Source organism: Monomorium pharaonis, chromosome 5, assembly GCF_013373865.1.
Source record: "Monomorium pharaonis isolate MP-MQ-018 chromosome 5, ASM1337386v2, whole genome shotgun sequence".
In the NCBI taxonomy this organism is placed as follows: Eukaryota; Metazoa; Arthropoda; class Insecta; order Hymenoptera; family Formicidae; genus Monomorium; species Monomorium pharaonis.
The window spans coordinates 28469978-28489689 of record NC_050471.1 but is presented as its reverse complement, the minus strand read 5'-3'; the positions used below and the strand labels follow the sequence as shown (position 1 = coordinate 28489689).

At 35.8% G+C, this 19712-nt stretch overlaps 1 protein-coding gene across 2 annotated transcripts; it reads right to left on the bottom strand.

Annotated features, from left to right (window-relative positions):
- Positions 1 to 28: 28 nt before the first annotated feature.
- On the bottom strand, positions 29 to 17024 carry LOC114255333 (allatostatin C). 2 transcript variants are annotated; one of them, XM_036286883.1, is made up of 3 exons: positions 16851 to 17024; positions 10420 to 10547; positions 29 to 2546 (listed from the first exon to the last, which is right to left on the bottom strand). In XM_036286883.1, the coding sequence occupies exons 2-3, from the start codon at positions 10534 to 10536 to the stop codon at positions 2376 to 2378; spliced, it is 288 nt and encodes a 95-aa protein (XP_036142776.1). In that variant the 5' UTR covers positions 10537 to 10547; positions 16851 to 17024; the 3' UTR covers positions 29 to 2375. The 2 variants fall into 2 exon arrangements, with proteins under 2 accessions (XP_036142776.1, XP_036142777.1); XM_036286884.1 differs by having other exon boundaries at positions 29 to 2543; positions 16851 to 17015.
- Positions 17025 to 19712: the final 2688 nt, after the last annotated feature.

Genomic DNA, 19712 nt, shown 5'->3' with positions numbered 1-19712 from the left:
AGATATATATACGTGCCGTGCGACATCGTGGGGACCAATTACAACAGTTTAATCATTCATAGAACGATGTGTACAGGCGAGACACACTGATAACAGACAAATGAGATTACGCATTAATTTATATGTAACATATAAATGCTGGCGAGCAACGTTTATACAGTCGGTTGGCCGGAAGGTTTACAGCACGAAAGGAAGAATCAGACTTGGCACGTGGTCGTCCGGTGATCGTCCTCTGATATGTATCCTGCGATCGGTACCTCCGCGATTGTCCCTCCGCGTTCTTAACTCCGCACTTCCCGTTGTTAACTCTCATCGTTCGTGATTCGCCGCGCCTCGGATTAAGTACACCGAAAGAAAAATTGTATTCTAAGAGCCAAGAGGATATTCCAGAAATAAAAGGAAAAAGTCTAAACGAGAATAGCTACTTAATTTTATTATGATTTTAACTTTAACTTTAGAATTTTTCTTTTATCTTTGGAGTATCTCCCTGGTTCCTAGAAGACAATTTTTTCAGTGATAACTTTCCTCCTGTCCTTTTCCCTCGCTTTGCGCGCTTGTTAAGATAAACATTCCGGTGTACCTGCGTATCCGGACACTTACACGAGAGCTCGTTATCATCAATCTTGAAGGCTTCTTTTTATTCGTAAAACGAGAATTCAATTGTAATCGTATTAGATATTGAATATTTAAGATTATAAGTGAATTTCAATATTAAAATTCAGGGAAACGGGGAAACATTTGAGATTGACAATAAGTTTTGGTGTAAGTGTCGGGAGCACGAAGATCTATTATTATATTATGAATCTTGAATGGTTTTTTATCGTGATGTAAAAATTAAATTGTACTTTTCAAATATTTCAGAGTACAATTACATTTTTTAAATATTGAAATGAAAAACTGAACTTTCAGATTAATAATAACAAGCTCTCGTACAAGTGCCCGGGATATATGGTACACGTCCAGCTAGGTACTCATAGAGAGAAGCGACAACCGTGGACACGTGACCGGTGTTTCCCGATTGAACGACATAATGTGTACGATTTGGCCATTGCGATGCCAATGCAAGATAGATCACGTAGCTGAAGGCTCTCTGCTAGTCGGCGCTCTATTTCGTATTGGCGTGGCGAGCCCCAAATTGCTACACATTATGTGCAGCCAATCAGGAAAGACTGATTACGTGACCGGCCGCTTCTACGTATTACAACTGGGACGTTTATCCTCTTCGCTGTTTCCCTTCTCGCGTGAGAGATCGAAAGGAAGGGATGGATGGGAAGGGGAGCGTTTCGAAAAGAAATTAAAGGGGAGGACCAACGGAGGTGATTCTCGCGCAGCTATTTGAATCCTGAAAGCTCTAAAGGACAAATGTTGCGAGGGAATTAAGAGGAAGGATTTTGTCCTCCTTTTTCTTCGTTCTCTGCGCGCCGGAAGGTTCGGGAACACGCCGCTGGATAACGGTGACAAAGGATTGCGAATAGATCGATGAGAATCTCGAACAATTCTCTCGAACTTGCGTCGCCTCGCGTTTTAACAAGGAGATCCCTCGCGCGCCGACGTCGGAGTCCTTTTCTCTCTCTCTCTCTCTTTCTCTCTCTCTTTTTTTTCTTTTACGCCTTGTCGCTTATTTTCTCGGTCGATTCATTTCCGCGATATTTACTATACACGCGCCTCGCCTCGTTTTAGCGAAGAAAAATTACTCGCTCGCTAACGTCGGCGTTTCTTTTCTTTTCTCTCTCTTTTTTTTTTTACACCCTTGCCACGTCGTGCCTTTCATTTACGTCGCTCATTTTCTCGGCCTCGTTTATTCTTTAGATTAACAAACGTTATACGTTTCATTACATCTAGGTATAGCGGGAAGCGAGAGAGAGAGAGAGAGAGAGAGAGAGAGAGAGAGAGAGAGAGAAAGAGAGAGAGAGAGAAAGAGAAAGAGAGTCGATTTCTGGCGAATTTAATAATCTGGCGAATCGCGCGCAAGATACGGTAGACTGGGTTGTTAAAATTAATCAAATTTTTTTATTGCGTTTTCTCAAAGCCGGATATCTTCCCCTAAACGCACCTCGCGGTCGGTTATCTCACACGTTGAATCGCACCCTTCGTCAAATGGATTACGGGAACGGGGATGGATTAACATCGTCATATTAATAATCATAACTACCATTAATACTCTTAATAATTGATAGTTGTCAATGCGTCGAATCGCATCGTAATCTAATTTGGGATAATGGGGGGGTGGGTTTTTATTTTTCTTAACGGGTGGGGAAATGAGGGGGGGGGGAGGGGGTTCCTGAACCTTCCGGCGGCGACGGGGTGACGCTCGCGTAACGACGTTCTTCTTTTGCGCCTCTCTTGCCCGGTTTCTCCCCCGTCCCGCCGCGCGCCTATTTACCGAAGCAGGCTATCGCGTTGACGGAGCACAGCTGCCACTTGCGCCGCCTGCGCTCGAACTCGTCGCCGACGTCCAGCTGATTGTGCAGGCGCTTCACGATCTGCTTGGTGAACAGGTAATTCATCAGGGCCGTTTCCATGCTGCCGTCGTCGTCCACCAGCTGCTGGAACAATTAAAGGAACGTTTTGGCGCCACGGTGCCCGCTATTATTGCAAATTAAAAACGGTTTAATTCTTCCTTTTCTGCCGAGTCGACGGCAAAAAGTTTTAGGTCTGAAATCAGTTGCTAAAAAAAAAAATTTTTTTTGAAAAACGCATCCCAAAAAATTGTTTGCTGATAGATTTTTTTTGTCACAAATGTATCGTTCATTTTTGTATCTGTTGGAATTTTGGTTGTCACATATAGAATTTTGTAAATTCTGCTTCTACACTGAGAGAAGAAAATAGTTGCATTTACCATAATTTATAGTTATTTTTGGCCGTAACAATATTTTTATATTTAAATTAACAATATAAATTATAGTTAACTTAACATTATATTATTGTTACAACAGCTATAGGATTTGTTCATACAACCATATGTATGATTACATGTGCCATAATTGTGATTTATGTATAGTAGAATATGTATAGCAGAAATTATTATAATTTATAGTAAACGTTTTAGTTTATAGTAAAATTTTTACCATGTTTGGCACAATTATACATATACGGTTATTTACACTAACATTATAGCAATAATAACTCTAAAAATGATATTTGCAACTATAATTATTTTACTATGCAATTATAGTTGTAAATACTAGACACTTTTCTCTCAGTGTATCAGTTAGATTGACTAACAAGAAAAGTATCACGGGCGTCAGTTTGATTTTTTATGAAATATGTTGTTAAACACAAAAATCAAAGAGACACGTTTTTTTTTATGTGCGAAATTTCATATTCAGAGAAACACCCCTTTGAAAGTGGGGATATTTTGTTAAACAAGAAAATTGAAATTTTTTTCCTTTACAACTTCGAAGTACTCTTGAAATTGTACAAACTTTTATTTAAGAAATTGTTTTCTATCTCTTATACTTCCGACGATATTCGCTCCGAAAGAGAGAAATCGTTTTTTTTCGAAGATGCGTTTTACCCTCTAAACATGAAATTTCACACATAAAAAAAAATACGTGTCTCTTTGATTTGTGTGTTCAACAACATATTTCATGGAGAATCAAATTGGCGTTGGACGCCGGTGACACTTTCCTTGTAAGTGCAATACATATACTTGTCACAGTATTTGCTAATCATTTATTTACCTCAGCTAATATTTATACACATATAATTTTTGTTGAAGTTGCAAGATCATTTTCTTGAGTGCGTCATTAGAATAATAAATACGTTTAGAAGAGAAATAATTGTAATTCCACACTGAGAAAAAAATGTTAATTTGACTAAATTTTCCAATTGAAATAAATTTTGTCTATTTAAGTATTTATATATTTCAATTAACTATGTAAATACTTGAATTGAAATTTGTGCGTTTATGTTAAATGTCGAGTTGACGAAATTTTAATTAAGTTGGAAAATTTTCTTAAAACAACATTTTTTTTTAGTGCACATAAAACAACACATAAAACTTTATCGGTAATTTTGTTCGTTTAAAACTTTAAAATATGTTTTCACCATAAAACTTGTGTTTCTCTTACTCAGCAAATATTAACTGCAAGTTACATAAAATTATAACATATGTTGAGTAGGAAATAACTGTTTTATATTTATATTTACACTTTTATTACAACTTTTAGTTGGTGTTTACTGGGTGGCTATTGAAAAAAAAAAAGTTTTAAAGCAAGAGTTCCCAACCAGTGGTCCGCGAAAACTAAATTAAGGTCCACAAAATAAAGTCACAATGATTTTCAATTAAAAGTTCTCTATTATAAAAATATATTCAATTATTATTCTAAGTTTAATGTTAATTAAAAGTTATGATTAAAACTTATTTTCAAATTCTCGGAATGTTTATTTTGAACCTTGGGGTCCCTGCACCGAACAAAAACGTTCTAGTGGTCCTTGGTCAAAGAAAGGTTGGGAACCACTGTTCTAGAGGCAAACAGAATTGATTTATTTGCTTTTATTATACCGAAAAAAAAGACTTGGTTATAATAATCCAGCCTTGGTCCAAATTACCCAAAACCTTAATGAAATAGTTTCAACTAAACGCAAGGTAATTATAACAAAATAATGTACTTATAATGAAATGTTTATAATTATTACCAAACGTTTTGTTATTATTACTACATTTGTTTGTAACAAACAAATATTTCAACAATATCATTACTAAATGCATTTCACAGGTTTATCAAGATTTTTTTTTTTTAGTGTATACGACAATATTATAATTGAAAACTCGTTTAACGCTTAGGGTTTCAATTATGCTCCGATTTTCCTCTAATATTCATCGGTGCCGTTTTAATTCTGCAAACGAGTTTTAAAACGGTTGACGACAAATCGGACCGGGCCACGTGCCGCGGTTCGCAGTTCGATGCGTCGTAATTTTAACGTCAATTTCAACGCAAGAACGTACGGCACATACATACATACGTACGTACGTATACGTGCGGAAACACGATTAATGTCCCGTTAATGTCCCGATAAAATGAAAAGCGAGAAGCACTCGCTCGCGGCGCATTACAGCGAGAGCGCGCTTTTTCGATAGCAAGTCGGGGCGTAAATCGTGTCGTCGGGGGAAAAGGGGGGAGGGTTGAGGGGGTGGAAAGGGGGGTAAAGTGTCAATTGTCGTATTTATTGTCAATGGTTATGCAGCCGTTTGTACACGGTCCGTATAATGACATTTATTTCAACGCTTTTCCTGCGATGAAAGGCGGGCCACCGCGCCGTCGCGCTTCGTGCGTGCAATTGCGTTTCCGCTCTCCGCGCATAATAAGTTAAATCCAATCCGAGCCGGGTTGATCGAGCGATGTTGATTGAGAATTAACGCGATAACGCCGGGACAGGGGGGGCGATTTTCCGGCACGAGGTTCATTCCGTCGAGCGGGGAAATCGGTACGCGGGCGGCAGCTCCTTCGGAATAATGTTCCAAAATTCGAATTCACACTTGAGATTGTCTCAACACTTTGATTTATATTTATTTAGATGCGTGAAGTTTTCCGCAAGAGTCTCATTTGTGTAGGTGACAGTTTCATTCGGTCGGTTGAAAGTAATTTTATTAAATTATGTAATTTGGTAATTGTAGGATAATTTGGGACCTCGAGAAATTTTACTGTACTTTTTAGTAAAATTTACTAAAAGTATAGTAAAGCTCACTATACCTTTAGTACAATTTACTAAAAGTATAGTAAAGCTCACTATACCTTTAGTAAAATTTACTAAAAGTATAGTAAAGCTCACTATACCTTTAGTAAAATTTACTAAAAGTATAGTAAAGCTCACTATATCTTTAGTAAAATTTACTACAAGTATAGTAAATTTTACTAAAAAGTATAATAAAATTTCTTGAGGTCACACATTATCTCACATTACTAGATTTTGAGGGTAAATTTTAAGAGAAAATTCTCTCCGTGCAGGAAAAGCGTTTAAAATAATATACGTTAAGTCGAAAACAATTATTCGTCTTTTACATTTCTATTTATTTTTCGTTACTTTTGTTTATTTCCGTTTAGTCCTTCAGTTTTTTTTTCTTAAAAAATGTTTTTACTTGTTGGAGAAACCGCATACTTTGATTCTTTTCTGATTCACCTCTATTTGCTCGGTCATTGATCTTCCTATTCTTTCGGCTTGAGAGAAACAGAAAATTCAACCTCTTCGAAGTTGAACGCATCTCGTGGCACGGAAATAAAGCCGATATACTGAAGAAGCGTGCATTTCTATATGGTATAAGGCAGAACCGCGGGATGAATGCGAGTCCTAATGGTGAATTGTAAAGACGCCGCGGAAGCAGACGAGCTCGACACTCGCATGATATCGCGTGATACGGATTTCGTATGGGAAATCTTTTCGAATTGCTTTTTTCTTCCTTTTCCCACGTCTACTTTTTATGCCCTTCGCGTAATCGTCACGCTTCATGCAATTCCGTTTATTAGAAAACTTGCGCCGAGCTGAACTGTTTGCGCACGTTCCTCGGGGGTCTTCGGTTCAAATGTCACAATGTCACCTGGTTAATATGTTTGGCGTACTTTACGGCGAAAATGTCAAACGAAAATGTTGGAATTGCGGCAGCGTGACGCATTCGTGCGTTGTTTAAAAGAAACGAAACTACAAGAAAAATACTTATGTATTTTTAGCGTTTTGAGAAAAGAATTAATTGTTTTATATTAATATTTTTTAAAATCATTTTTCTTTTGGATTATGTGGTTGCATATGTGTATCACGTATGTATATAGTCTCCATATTTTCCAATTAATAACGAAAATCGAGCTTTTTTTCGCGAAATAAGTAACAGGGGAAAACAAATAAGGATAAAATAAATTAAACGAGTGTATAAAAGTGTAAATATATAAATATACCTTTTTCATTTGATGCTAGATTTCGAGCGATCACGTAATCGCACTACACTCCGGCGCCAACAGGAAAAAAATTCGATTTCTCTAACTTCGAGCGTCAAGCTTGGTATCAATTGCGTAAAAACAGCGTTGGGTAAGTTAATATTTTTTTAACTGAGTAAATTACGTTAATGTTAATGACTTACAAAATTTATTTAATTTTGTTAAAAGTTGCGTTAAGATCAAGTTGAATTAAAAGTTAATTTTAAAAAGGAGAATTATTTATACTAAACTGGAATGTCGTAATTTTCAAAAAAATTAGATTACTCTGAAAAAAAAAAACAATTACAATATCGATCGTCAAATAAATTCAATATTTTATTTATAAATTAAGTTTATAATTGTCTCTTACATGCACGGGATCTTTTATATGTATATATACTTTTTACAAATTTTTTTTACACATAGGTAAAGTTTTATCTCATTTTAAATCAAATGAAATTTATGTGTCTAAAAATAACTGACGTTAAAAATTCTAAAAGAATAATTAAAAACTCATTCAAGATTAATTAAGTTAAAAGTTAAAAGTTGTTAGTTTTTTAACTACCCAATTCTGTTTTGTATTTTCCTCTCTATCTTTAATTTCTGTTTTATTTCTTTTCGTTTCTCTCTTTATTTCTGTCCCTTTGTTTATCTATTGCGACCTTTTCCTAAATCGAAGTCTTCCAAGACTTATAAATCGACCTTTCGCGACAAATTAGGATGTGTAGCTGTAGATAAATCGACGCAACGGGGCATTAAACTCTGCGTTTGTACAGGTCTCGCGGAGCACCGCAAAAATCCGATTGTCGACGGTTTATCGATTATCGAATTGTGCGGGGCGCGGATTTACAAGCCGCCAACTCACTTCCGCGCTTTCTCGATTACTTTTCTCCACACTTTTCCGCGATCCTGATTTATCTTTACGACACAGCCGCGGCGACAAAAATCTCGCGAAAGAGTAAAAAATGCAGCTCAAATTACGCCGGCAACTCTCTGACTTTTATTTTCTCACATTTCATCCCACGTAGAAAGAAAAGTGTTTTTGTTTTCAGAATGTTATTATTTTCAAAATATTGAAGTAAGATTGCGTCAGCGTCAATCACATGGAACACATGGAACTTGCTTACATGCAGAACTTTTCCCAGTTTTGAAGAAAAATATATTTTTATTCAATAACAATTTTTATTGTATCGAGACAAAAAAGTAGCAAATAGAAATTAATGTATCTTTAAGAATTAAAATCTTTTCATATATTATTATCAAAACAATATGCACATATTGCATTTTTAGATACTATACATAATATTAAAATTAGGACATATTGATTTGTTGAAATTAAAGATAATCAAATTCTTTAAACAATATAATTCTTGTTTGTACAACACATAAAACAATAATTGCTAAATACAACGTATTAAGTTTTAACTTAATGTTAATGCCCGATTCCGTTTCTCCCGTCTATCGAGACAACTTTTTTTAACGCTCCCGAGTCTACAAGTAGTACAGCAAGACGTTTCTGCGGACGCAGTAACCGTGCCGGGATATAATTTTCAATTGTATATCGATAAGACCTTTTCTGCGTCTCTTTCTCTCCTCTTTTTCTTTAGATGATTTTTTTCCATTTCTAGAGCGAAATGGGAATCTAAATTACATTTCGAAGTTATTACTTTCTATAAGCGCATCGTAACGCTCACCTGCTGAAAGACGGGGAGGGGGGGGGGGCGCAGCGTTGTCTCTTCCCTCCCCTTTCCCCGTCTCTTCTTCGATTTAACCCTCAAACGTTCCTCATCTCCGTCGGCATCGTTTCCCACGTGTCCCTATCCCCCCCCCCCTCCCAACTTTTCCCTTTCCCCCAGCGCGCGGCGTCTATCTCATTTGCAATTCAGAGACGCGACGCGCAGTTACGCAACGCGCAACGCCATTTCTCCAAACCGTTTATTCCGCTTGTTGCAGATGGGAAACACGAAAGAAAACACGAAGCCGTTTTCATAAAGCCTCCCCCCTCTCCCTCTCCCGCCCTCGGCGCTTGCATATAACGTTTTTGAAACGGGGTATGTGCTTACATGCGAGACGCGCGATGCTGTGGCGGGAAAAATCGAATAACGAATTGCGGCCGATTTGCCGCACGAGTTCACGACTGCTCTTTCGCGATTTTTCCCCTCTCCCGCTCCTTCTACTTCGCCCTCTCGTTTTATTTCATCCTGGTCGACGGCTTCCGGTGATCGCCGGTGACCGGAAATACTTTTATTGCGAGCGGAATGGGATTTTCAGATTTCGAACGTGAAACTAACGAAAAGGAAGGGAACGTAGGAGAATTGCGCAATAAACGGGAACGCGACTCTTACGAGAATGTGCGGGACGGTTTTTCACTTCCCTTTTCCCTGCCGCTCCTTATTTTCTCAAAGTCGCGCGAGAAGGATGAGCGTCGCGCCAACGCGACGCTCTTCCGCCCGCATTTTTTAACAAACGGGTCATCACGTTGAATACCTCGTTAATTTTAACTTTGATGTTAACAACGTTGCCACCGCGACGTGGCCCTTGTCTCCTGAAGAATTTTGCGGGGAAATTCTCTTTTTTTTTTGTTGTTGTTGTAAACGCCAACGGGATAGCGTTCGATTGCCGGCACGTCGATGCGAGGAGCGATGGACGTTACTTCGTTACGCCGATAGGACAGCTTTTATGGAATTATATACGATGGAATGCATAAAAATTATAATCTGCAATTATGTAGATGTGTTCGCAAGAACAGGGGAACTGATTTTTATAACATATTGACGACTGTTGGCGCAATTTATTTCGAAGTAGTATATTTTGGCAAAACTATGACGGTATATATTGAATCATTTTAGAGAGTAAATTTGCAATTTCACGTACATTACATGTCCACTTAAATTCTTGTGTTAATTTAGGAATAAAATGTGTCAGAAAGTAACACAAATGTTATGCATAAAATTAATATAAAAAATGTAACACTTTGATAAAATTTGGAAATAAATCGTGCATATTTTTTTAAATAAAAATAACATGTATAATACATTGACACATTTTATTCTTTTATCTTAGAATTAACCGTGATAAATTGTTAGTATATGAGTAATCATAATATCATTATGATTTATAGTCCCTTTTGGACTCAATCATATTTTTATACTTAGTCAATAAATGCTAGTTTGTTTAAAATATATTTAGGTTCTTGTAATGTTGGCTGATACAACTCATACATAATGCAATTATAGTTCCGAGTATCACATTTTTCTATCAGCGCACTGAAAATCTTTAGTTCACGTTACGTATACTACAGACTTTTGGTACTAGTAGTGAATTTTTGAAATGTAGCCACTCTATTAAGTACTTGGATATTTATCTTTATTTAACATTCGATGAACAATAGGGATAAAATGATACTTGAGGGCATTCCAGTTGACGTTTCTGAACGCAGCCCTAAATTTTTTGATTATTCAGAAAAATATCATGCTGGAGGATAAGCTTCCCCTTTGTAGTTTGCACTTACGTTGATATTTTTCAAAAGCCGATCTTTGTCTTTGTCGATCGACGGCATCGCTCCCGAGTATTCGGCCAAGACGAAGAGCATTAACGCCATGGTGATCGCGCCTCGTGCGGACAGCATCGTTTCAAAATCTGAAAAACGAAAATCAACGCGGAAATGATTGAGCGACCAGAGAATTTTGATGGTCAGAGGAGCACTCACAAATCAATCGCACACTGTTTTTCTGTCAGTGTGGTTTTTACCCGATGGTCCCAAGCTATGACAATCGCATGACATCGGATGCTTTGTCAAAATAAAAACCTATCGTCAATTGTAGGACTGCAAAGTTAATTATTTAAATTTTAGAGTTTGTTTTCTTCGTTTTAACCTACTGTTGCAACTTCGTTGCACGAATCCTTCAATTATCGTTAGCCGGAGAGAAATCTAGTTAAATAAATGGAACTCTGATAGATTTAAGTAAGTCTGATGGGGGGAAAAAATAAATAAAAATTGCATTAAAATCTACAAGATTGAGCATTATAAATTTCTTCTTATTGAATACGCCAGAACACTCTTGACATAATGATACTAAATTTATTTAGTTAGGTCGGTATAACTTTTGGCAAAGAGAAAAACATTGAATAAATATAATTAAAAGTTTTATTGATTCGACTGGAAAATGTTATCAAAGCCTTACGGTTAAGTGTATCAAGCATAGCTATAAAATATTGTATCCAATCACGATAAAACCAAATTCTGTTTGATCTCACTAAAAATATATTCCATCATTCTATATGATAAATATATTTCAGTCCATATCGTACCGTCTTGTTAATACTTAAAACTACATTTCTCTTTATCGTCTCAGCGATCAACCATTAATTATTATAAAACCATTAATGATAGGAAAATTTGCATCTGAAGAGATAAGCGTGAAAATAATCGTTAAAAAAAAATCATTCGGGCCAGGATTGTTTCGCCTGTACCGAATAGAAAAATTACAGAAGGGATGTTAATCCCCGACCTGGCAACCTTGACGTCAACAAAATGTTCGACCGGCGGACGTTGCTTCACGTTTTATGCTTTGGCTCCATATGCCACGTCAAGTAGTGAACGATCTCGATTGCCGATAACGGTAAATGATGGTAGTGGGCCGACAAACGTTTTGAAAATTAAGTTCGTCAAGTAGAAAATCAGTCACATTCCTTTTAATTCCGTCTTATCGAAACGGACCACGACGAAGTTTATCTCTTATCGCTCCGCGTTAAATCAACGTCGTTCCAGTTCCAAATAAACGACGCACGTCCTATTATTGTTTGACATCTGTTTATTGCGTCTGGGATAGGGAAGAAGATAAATATTCGCGAATTCCTCGTTGAGAAATTAGAAAGAACAAGGAATTCATAAGAATGTTGAAATACGTTTGCAAGAGGAAACAATGCGGCGCGTGCCGTTTGTTCTTAAGTGATTCACCAAGTTGAAAGAAGTTTTAAACCGACCGCTGAAAATGGTATTTTAATTGAATCTTTCTTGGCTCAAAAAAGAAATGAACCTAAACGCGGCGAAAATTTCTGGAACAAGTGTACATACAGGCGCAGTAAGACTCCGTCTCAAAGGAGATAATACTTAATAATATTAAGAATAAAAAGATATTAATTCTTAACAAGTTGCATGCAATGTTCATATTTATATAAAATTATCTACATGCGTCCCTTATTGTATTTTTATCTAGCCTGTTAAGATGTGTGTTATATGCAGCTTTATTTTAGATAAGAAAACGTTATTTCTTTCAAATTGTCTAAGTTAATGTAAAAAACAATTAACAAATATTGCCCTTAGCTTCGATCTTCGAATTATCATTTATTCTAGCAAAAGAATTTTTCCAAGCGATAACAACGAATGGCATCAGAAAATAATGGCGCAATGTAAAAAATTGCTTGGCCCCAAAATATTATAAATATTATAAATGATTCGAAATGATTTTTCTAGAACTCTTTTCAGTCATTGTAAAGCGAGTGTTTTAACTATTAATTATTAAGTTCAGTAGTTTTATTAATCGAAATATGTAAAAGATAATTAAGAAAAATTATTTTATTGAATAAATACTTGGTTTATTCTAATTGTATTTAAATGTGTGTGTGTGTGTGTACACTTAAATTTACTATTGTAGGAGTCATACCCGAGAGTGTCGGCTCGTTTCTTTCGTCCTCGCGTAACGAAAGGTCGGCGAAAAGGGTAACAAGCGCGCGGTATAAATACACCGGGGGGGATGAAACGGCGGAGGGAGGAGGGGGAGGCGGCCGGGAGCTAAATGAAAAACGAAGCCCGCGAAATGCCTCACCGCCTGTGGTCCGTTACACAATCCGCTAATTGGCGGGACAAACGGTGAGCGCATTATTGCCCGCGCGTTGTGCGTATCGGACAATTGTTGCGGCTATCGTACCGCCGCCGCGAAAAGGGATATACGCGAATCACAAAGCGGCACAGCGCGGCGCGGTTTGCAGCGCGAATTTAATTCATTAATTAGAAAAGGTCATCGCGATATAATCGGCGGCCGCGTGATGAAACGCCGACGCGTATATCGGCCGTTTATCGGCCGCCGTTTAGATATCGACGATGCCGATTGACATAGTGCGACAACGCGAAAAGAGAAAAAGCGGAAATGTGAGGTGGGGGAGTGTGTTGAAAGTTAAAGTTCGCGACGATCCCCCTCGGGGGCACAGCGATTCGATTACGGAAGGATTCCGAAAATTTTTCGTCCGAAACTTTTTATCGGATGTGGGCGGAATTAAAAAAAAAAGAAATTAGATAGAATCTCACACTCGAGCGAGTTATTTTTATCGCGTGTATAAAGAATCGTTAAGACGCCGAAACTTTATAAAGTTTTAATCGGAAGAATTTAGCCGAGTTACTAGAACGCCTCTTTTAATCTTACATTTGATTATTTTGTGAAAAACATTTGTAACGTGATAAATAAAGTTATTTGAAATTATTTTAGCAAATATAAAGTTGTTAAGATGTCGAAATTTTGAAGTTATTTATTTACATAAATTTAGTTATTATTAAATACCTTTTTATTTAGTTATTTTTTAGTTAATTAAATAGGTTTCTTAAATAAATTTATATTTAAAAAAAAATCACATAATATAGGAAAAAGTATATTGGTTTCCTAATAGCTGCAATACGGAAAAGTTAATTTAATTCTGTTGTTAAATTAATCTACTTTCCCTTGTTCGATGTATTATTACAAATTATCGTAACCTTGAGGATCAAATTTTTTTCACAAATGCTACGTCTGACTATAAGTGGACCTCTTCTACTGTCGCCGCGAGCACGGGACGTGCGTCCCCATTTCTACATTTATTTATTATTATTTTATTACTTGTCACTGCTCGCTTCGTAATGTCATCGGTTTAGCATTTTCGGGACAAAACGATGCAAATTAATAACGATGTTAACGAGTTTACGAGTTTATCGACGACGAAGCAAAAAATCGCCGGACACATTTCCGCTTCATTCGTTGTACCTGTGCGGTTCCTTCTTACGTTGCGAAAAAAAAGGGAAACCTCGCGGTGTAAGAAAGGCGCCGATGTAACCGTGTTATTTGAGGAAAGTAAGAAGAAAAGCGCGCGCGCGGAAAGAAGATCAATTTGTCTGATGCCGCGAATGGCCAAGTTATATCGCGACTTGCAAACGAGAGGTCGCGAGAGGGAAAAGTCGTGCGGAAATTCGGCAAGTTTACATCTCGAGCGTGGACCGCCCGTCGCATCCTCATCATTGAAAAGAAAGTAACCGTCACACCGTTCTCTCTTTATTTAACTTTTTTAATGCGACATCTTTCCTTCGCCGGGCTACGAACCTTAGTCGCAGGAGCGACGTCCTCCTGCGACCGGCTGAAAGGTTTAAAAATGTATATTTTTTATTCATTCATTCGCATTGTTATTTATCTATTGCTGTTATTCATTAATTTTGTCCCAACAGGTGTAATTTAATTACCTAATTTGCAGATAATAACGCACACTTGGACTCATAAATATATATTATACATTTGTAAATTTGCTTGCTGTTGAGGCGCCGCAATTATATACAATTTAGTTAAACAGTGTATACAGTTGATTTAATTTGCATTTGTTCGTGGTAATTGGGTTTCTTCGGGTTAGAAGTCAAGTACGCAGGTAATGAAAAATTAAAGATATTACCACCTTTGGATTGTTTTCCGAGACGCACACTTGGGGGTCTTTATTTTACCTTTCTTTTTTTTTTTCTTAAAGATAACTTTGTTTAGATAATTAGATTCCCTCGCTTTAGGAAAGCGAAGTGCACAGGAAATGTCACGCCAAAAGGTCGCACGGGAATTCGAGAACTCTATTCATTATAGGTCGAACTCTTTCGACCGGCGAAAAGTTTAAAGGAAAATTTTAAAGGTAGAAAGAAACAAATAAGGATAAATGCAAGTGATTAAAAATAACAATATAGCAAGGACGTTACACAAAATAGTCCAATAAAAGTTTTCAAACATCTGGACGACTTTTTCAGCTCTGCATTTTTTCGTATGAATGTTCTCATACAAAAAATTTCTGTTAATTTTCAAACTTTCTAAATTTTATTGCGTTTTATTCTCGTTCGTTTTTAACCGAAATTATATCATTACATTGTAAGATTATTTTTTAAACCATAAAATAAACGAAAGTTTTAGAATTTTTTGTTTTTTTTTTCATTTCTGAATGTTACGTTGGCGGTATCTGATAAAAAATAATTATAATAGAGAGAGAAACTGATAAATGTGCCTTGATTTCTTATTTAAAGTCACAAAGGTTGAGGAAATGGGAAACCGTGTAGAGGACAAGGTAATGTGGTCAGTGCGAATAATATGGCTACCTATATCTTCGTTATTAGCTGATGAATTCTAGTAATTATTTATGATAGAATTTGTTTAGTAGCCTACTGTTATATAATGATGCTAATATGACAAAACACAACAGTCAACATTTGTTATAAGGCATTTTTACTTTTAAGTATTTCGAAAATTTTTAACATTTAATTACACATACTTCCTCGTTCTTTTTAAACTTATCCGCATTATCACCCAAATGTATGTACACTTGAGTACTTTCTCATTATTTAACTTTTTATTCGGCTGTATATATTTTGAGTTATACAAAATGAAACGATGATATAGGATGTTGTCAATATAGCCATCTAAGTGTGCTAGTAATATGGTCACTTTTTTTTCGAGATCTCCATATCGATAAAATTCCTTGATAAATCGATTAAAAGGTTAATTTAAGCCTGTTAATTTTATTAAATTTTTTATATGAATAAGGTTCTTTAGATTTAAGGTTATTTTTATTTAACTTCCATTAAATGTGAATAAAAATCACATGTTTCGATATAACAACTTATTTTATATAAATATACATGTTTCTATCAAAATACTGTGACTTTTTTAAACAAAACCCATTTTTTTACATTTATTTTTGTGCTGGCTATATTACGTACCCTTCCTATTTCTCTTCGGCCCATTATGTAGTATTATTATATTTTATTATTATAAATAATATATAATATAATAAATATTTTATAACTTCGAATTGAAAATCTAATGAGCAACACTTTGATGAATATAATCGTAAAATTTCAACGCAAAGATTATTAACAAAGTTATTAAATAAAATATAAATGGGTGGCAATATTACCATTTTCTCCTTTATTATTTCATTTCTCATCTGTCGCGACTTTATAGTATTCTCAAAGGCTGAATGAATGAATGAATAAATGGATAATTGATTGAGAATATCTTTCGATCTCATTTATTAGAAATAACGAATGAATGAACGATCGTGGAGTTGTTACATTCTAACAGATTCATTATATGTTAAATTAACACATAATGGAGTTCGAGTCATTTAATACACGCAGAATATATGTCAAATTTAATACAAGTTTTTTAATCGTATCATGGAAGGAATAGTTTTTTATTCGCCGATAAAAAAGTATGTGATATTTGCAACTATAATGGCATAGTAAAATAATTATAGTCAGGAATATTATTTTTATACTGACTACTACAATCATATTAGTAGAAACAGCCATGTACTTATACTATGAATTATACAGCTTTAAAATGTGGCATTTGGTTATTATTACTAAAATTATAGTAATAATAATTGTTATACAATAATATTCCTGTTTATAATTATTTTGCTATGAAATTATAGTCACAAGTACAACACATTTTTGTATCAGTGTTGAAGCAACACGCGACGCTACATTGCAACTTCGAAATTCATTTCTTTTTTATGGCTTTTTTGCCGTGACTTTTTTAATTTAATTTACGTCAACGTAATTCAAAATTTATCCACATAATCAGTGTACAATTGCTTTTCTCCGCGAACAGAAACGGAAGGTCGGGTCGACGAGTCGCGCGGAAATTCGGGAACAAAAAAGCTTTATACCTCGTGAAAACCTGATGTATCGCCTGGTCCCGTGCCCTCGTCCCAGAAGAATCACACTTGTGAGTGAAGGGCTTTTCCTCTCCCTCTCCCTCTTTCTTTTTCTCTCTCTTGATATCGTCACCTCGATGTCTCCACGACAGAGTGACCGCGCTTGGAGCACGCGACCACTTTATACCACCCGTGCCGCGTCGTCGGTCGGTAGGACGGTGGTGGTAGCGGGATACCCACCCCTTCACACACTCTCTCACCCTCTCTCACTCTATCTTTCAACCCCTTGCTCGCGCTACTCCTGAGGTAGTGCCATAATGCTGTACATTTTGCCGTTTGCCGGATACACCGAAGAAAAAAATAGTTGCAGTGACCGTAACATTACTTATAATTTATAGTCATTTTTATTTGACAACAGTTGTTTGACAATGTTAGTTACAGTTTAAACTATATTAAAGTTTTAATATTGGTCTATGCAATTTAGGATATGGTTGCCGTAATCAAAATGCAGATTTTAATATATAGTAAGTTGTAACTATAAAAACTATAAAACTATTACTATAAATTACTGCAAAATAATTATTATAAGAATTACTACACGGAGAAAATTTTATAGTAAAAATTGTTATAGTAAATAGTAAGCGCAGACCAAGGAAGGACTTGTGAAATTTTTACTTTCTCGTCAAATTATCACGGATTATTTACATTACTCACAGTACAATTCTTTGAAATTTCTTCGCACATAGTAATTTTGACTGTAAAACTTTCTTGTGTATAAGTAAATGGTTATATCACCACATATTAATAATTACTATAAAAATGATATTCCTGACTGTAATTATTTTACTACGCAATTACAGTCGCAAATATTACATTTTCCTTCTCAGTCAACAACAAATTGACATTTCGCTGGCGTAGTAGCTCTCCCCTGGAATCATCGACGGAAAATTTTTGAATCGCGATCGGCGGGTTTACGCCTGTCCTTCCATTTCGCAGCGGATGCACATCATTTTCGGGCGATTTTTCCACGACGACCGCTTCCGGTGTCGCAATGGCAATTGGGGAGGGAAGGGGGAGATTCCGAGGGCGAATTAGGTCGGCGAATACGCGAGCGAAATTATGAGGGAGAAAATGACAGGAGAACCGCGGCGTTTCGAATAAGAGAAACGCGAGCTAATTACGAATACCGGCATAAATGTGACTATTACCTTTATCTCTCTTTCTCTTTGGAAATTAACGTTATATCGCGGATCCCACGATGAAAACGTGTTAATCGTTATCATTCTCTTGGGAATGATCACTCAGTTATAATACTGCTTTATCTTCTCTTTCTCTCTCTCTCCCTTTCTTTCTCTCATTAAAAAAAAAAAAAAAAACTCGATTACTTGTATGACGCGTGTTTCGAGTCACGTAGGTGTCCCGAGAGCTTCGGGTGCCTTTTTAATCGTGGTTTTTTCGATTTGTACTACGATGAGTTCGCCGGGGATGATTATAATTTTTAATACATTTTGTCATCTCACGATGAAGAATTTTCGCTGGAAAACCTTTCCCACCTCGAAATACTCCGCGCTTACACTTGTCTTCCTCAAAGTACGAAAGATAAATGGACGCTATACGATAATGCACGCTTCTTCCCTTGCCCTATATTAAAAATTCGATTACTTCTCTCGCCTGTAATCAACATGTTATTATTATATTGATATATACGTATGTGCGATGTTGTATAAACATTTTCGTGAAATTTTTGTTTCAGAAAAAATAAGAGCGTCCCTCGAACAAATATTCGTCGCATTATTGATAGGCTGCACTCAAAAGTTTATTATTATTTATTGCGGCGCGTATTTTGTGTACTATGCGCGTAATTAATTTCGAAAAATCATTACGATGTATCAAAAAAGCCCTACTGTTTCCATTTCCGAAAGGCCTTGGATATCAATATTGAAATATAATATTGAATTATTAATATCAAAATCGTCACCGCGTTACACGGGACAATTAATTAAAGGGTCGTAATAGGAAACAAACGTCTGAAGTTTTGATCGTTTCTCTGCACACAGACGATGAGATGGAAATGTCATTATTTGTGATTACAATTGAAAATCATTATTAGAAATTCCATTTTATAATATAATGATATAATAACAATATTTTATTATTAAAAATTATTCATTATTTATAACAAGACGAATAACAATTAGTTATATTGGACTTATTTAATTTAAGTACAAATTGATGAATGTACAAGTGATGTGAGACAGCGCGGAAATCAGAGCGCCAATAACAAAAATCTTTTGAAAATTTTCAAATTTAATACAACATAAAAAATATTAATGTAACTTAAAACGTCAAAAAACAACGCTTGATGTATAAAAGCTGACCTATGACACTTTGTATAAAACCGTATGCGTTTCGACTTATTTTAAAGTCATTTTGAACGGTGTTTATATTCATCAATTTGTACTTTATTTATTATTATTATTAATTTTGTTATTAATAAATAAAAATTTATAGCCATTTCAGGTGAACCAACTATAATTTAGAAATTGTAATTCTTTTTATATGATTATTATCACTATAACATTTTATAGCAGTAATAACTGTAGACAAAGGAATGATTTTATGATTGTTTAAAGCAGCTCTTTTCTTCGTTTAACTCCGCAAAGGGGATGTCGCTAATACACTAATTAAAGAGAAGAAAAACCAAAAAGAACTCCATTCCCTCCTCGAGTGTAACAGTCCACTTTTTCGAGGGTGAGATCCTTCAAGCGGCTACTGTGGTTTAACCGTATTGCTTTATGTGGTCGTTGTTGCCGTAGGGGACTCTTCATCCGTTTTTCCTTCTCTTCAGCAGAAGGAATGCATTATGCATAGTCG

Excerpts from the sequence above, each read along its gene's own strand:
- LOC114255333 (XM_036286883.1), bottom strand. The coding sequence starts at position 10,536 with ATGCTGTCCGCACGAGGCGCGATCACCATGGCGTTAATGCTCTTCGTC. Across the intron at positions 2,547-10,419 it reads GGCTTTTGAAAAATATCAAC|CAGCTGGTGGACGACGACGG; the intron begins GTAAGTGCAAAC and ends TAATTGTTCCAG.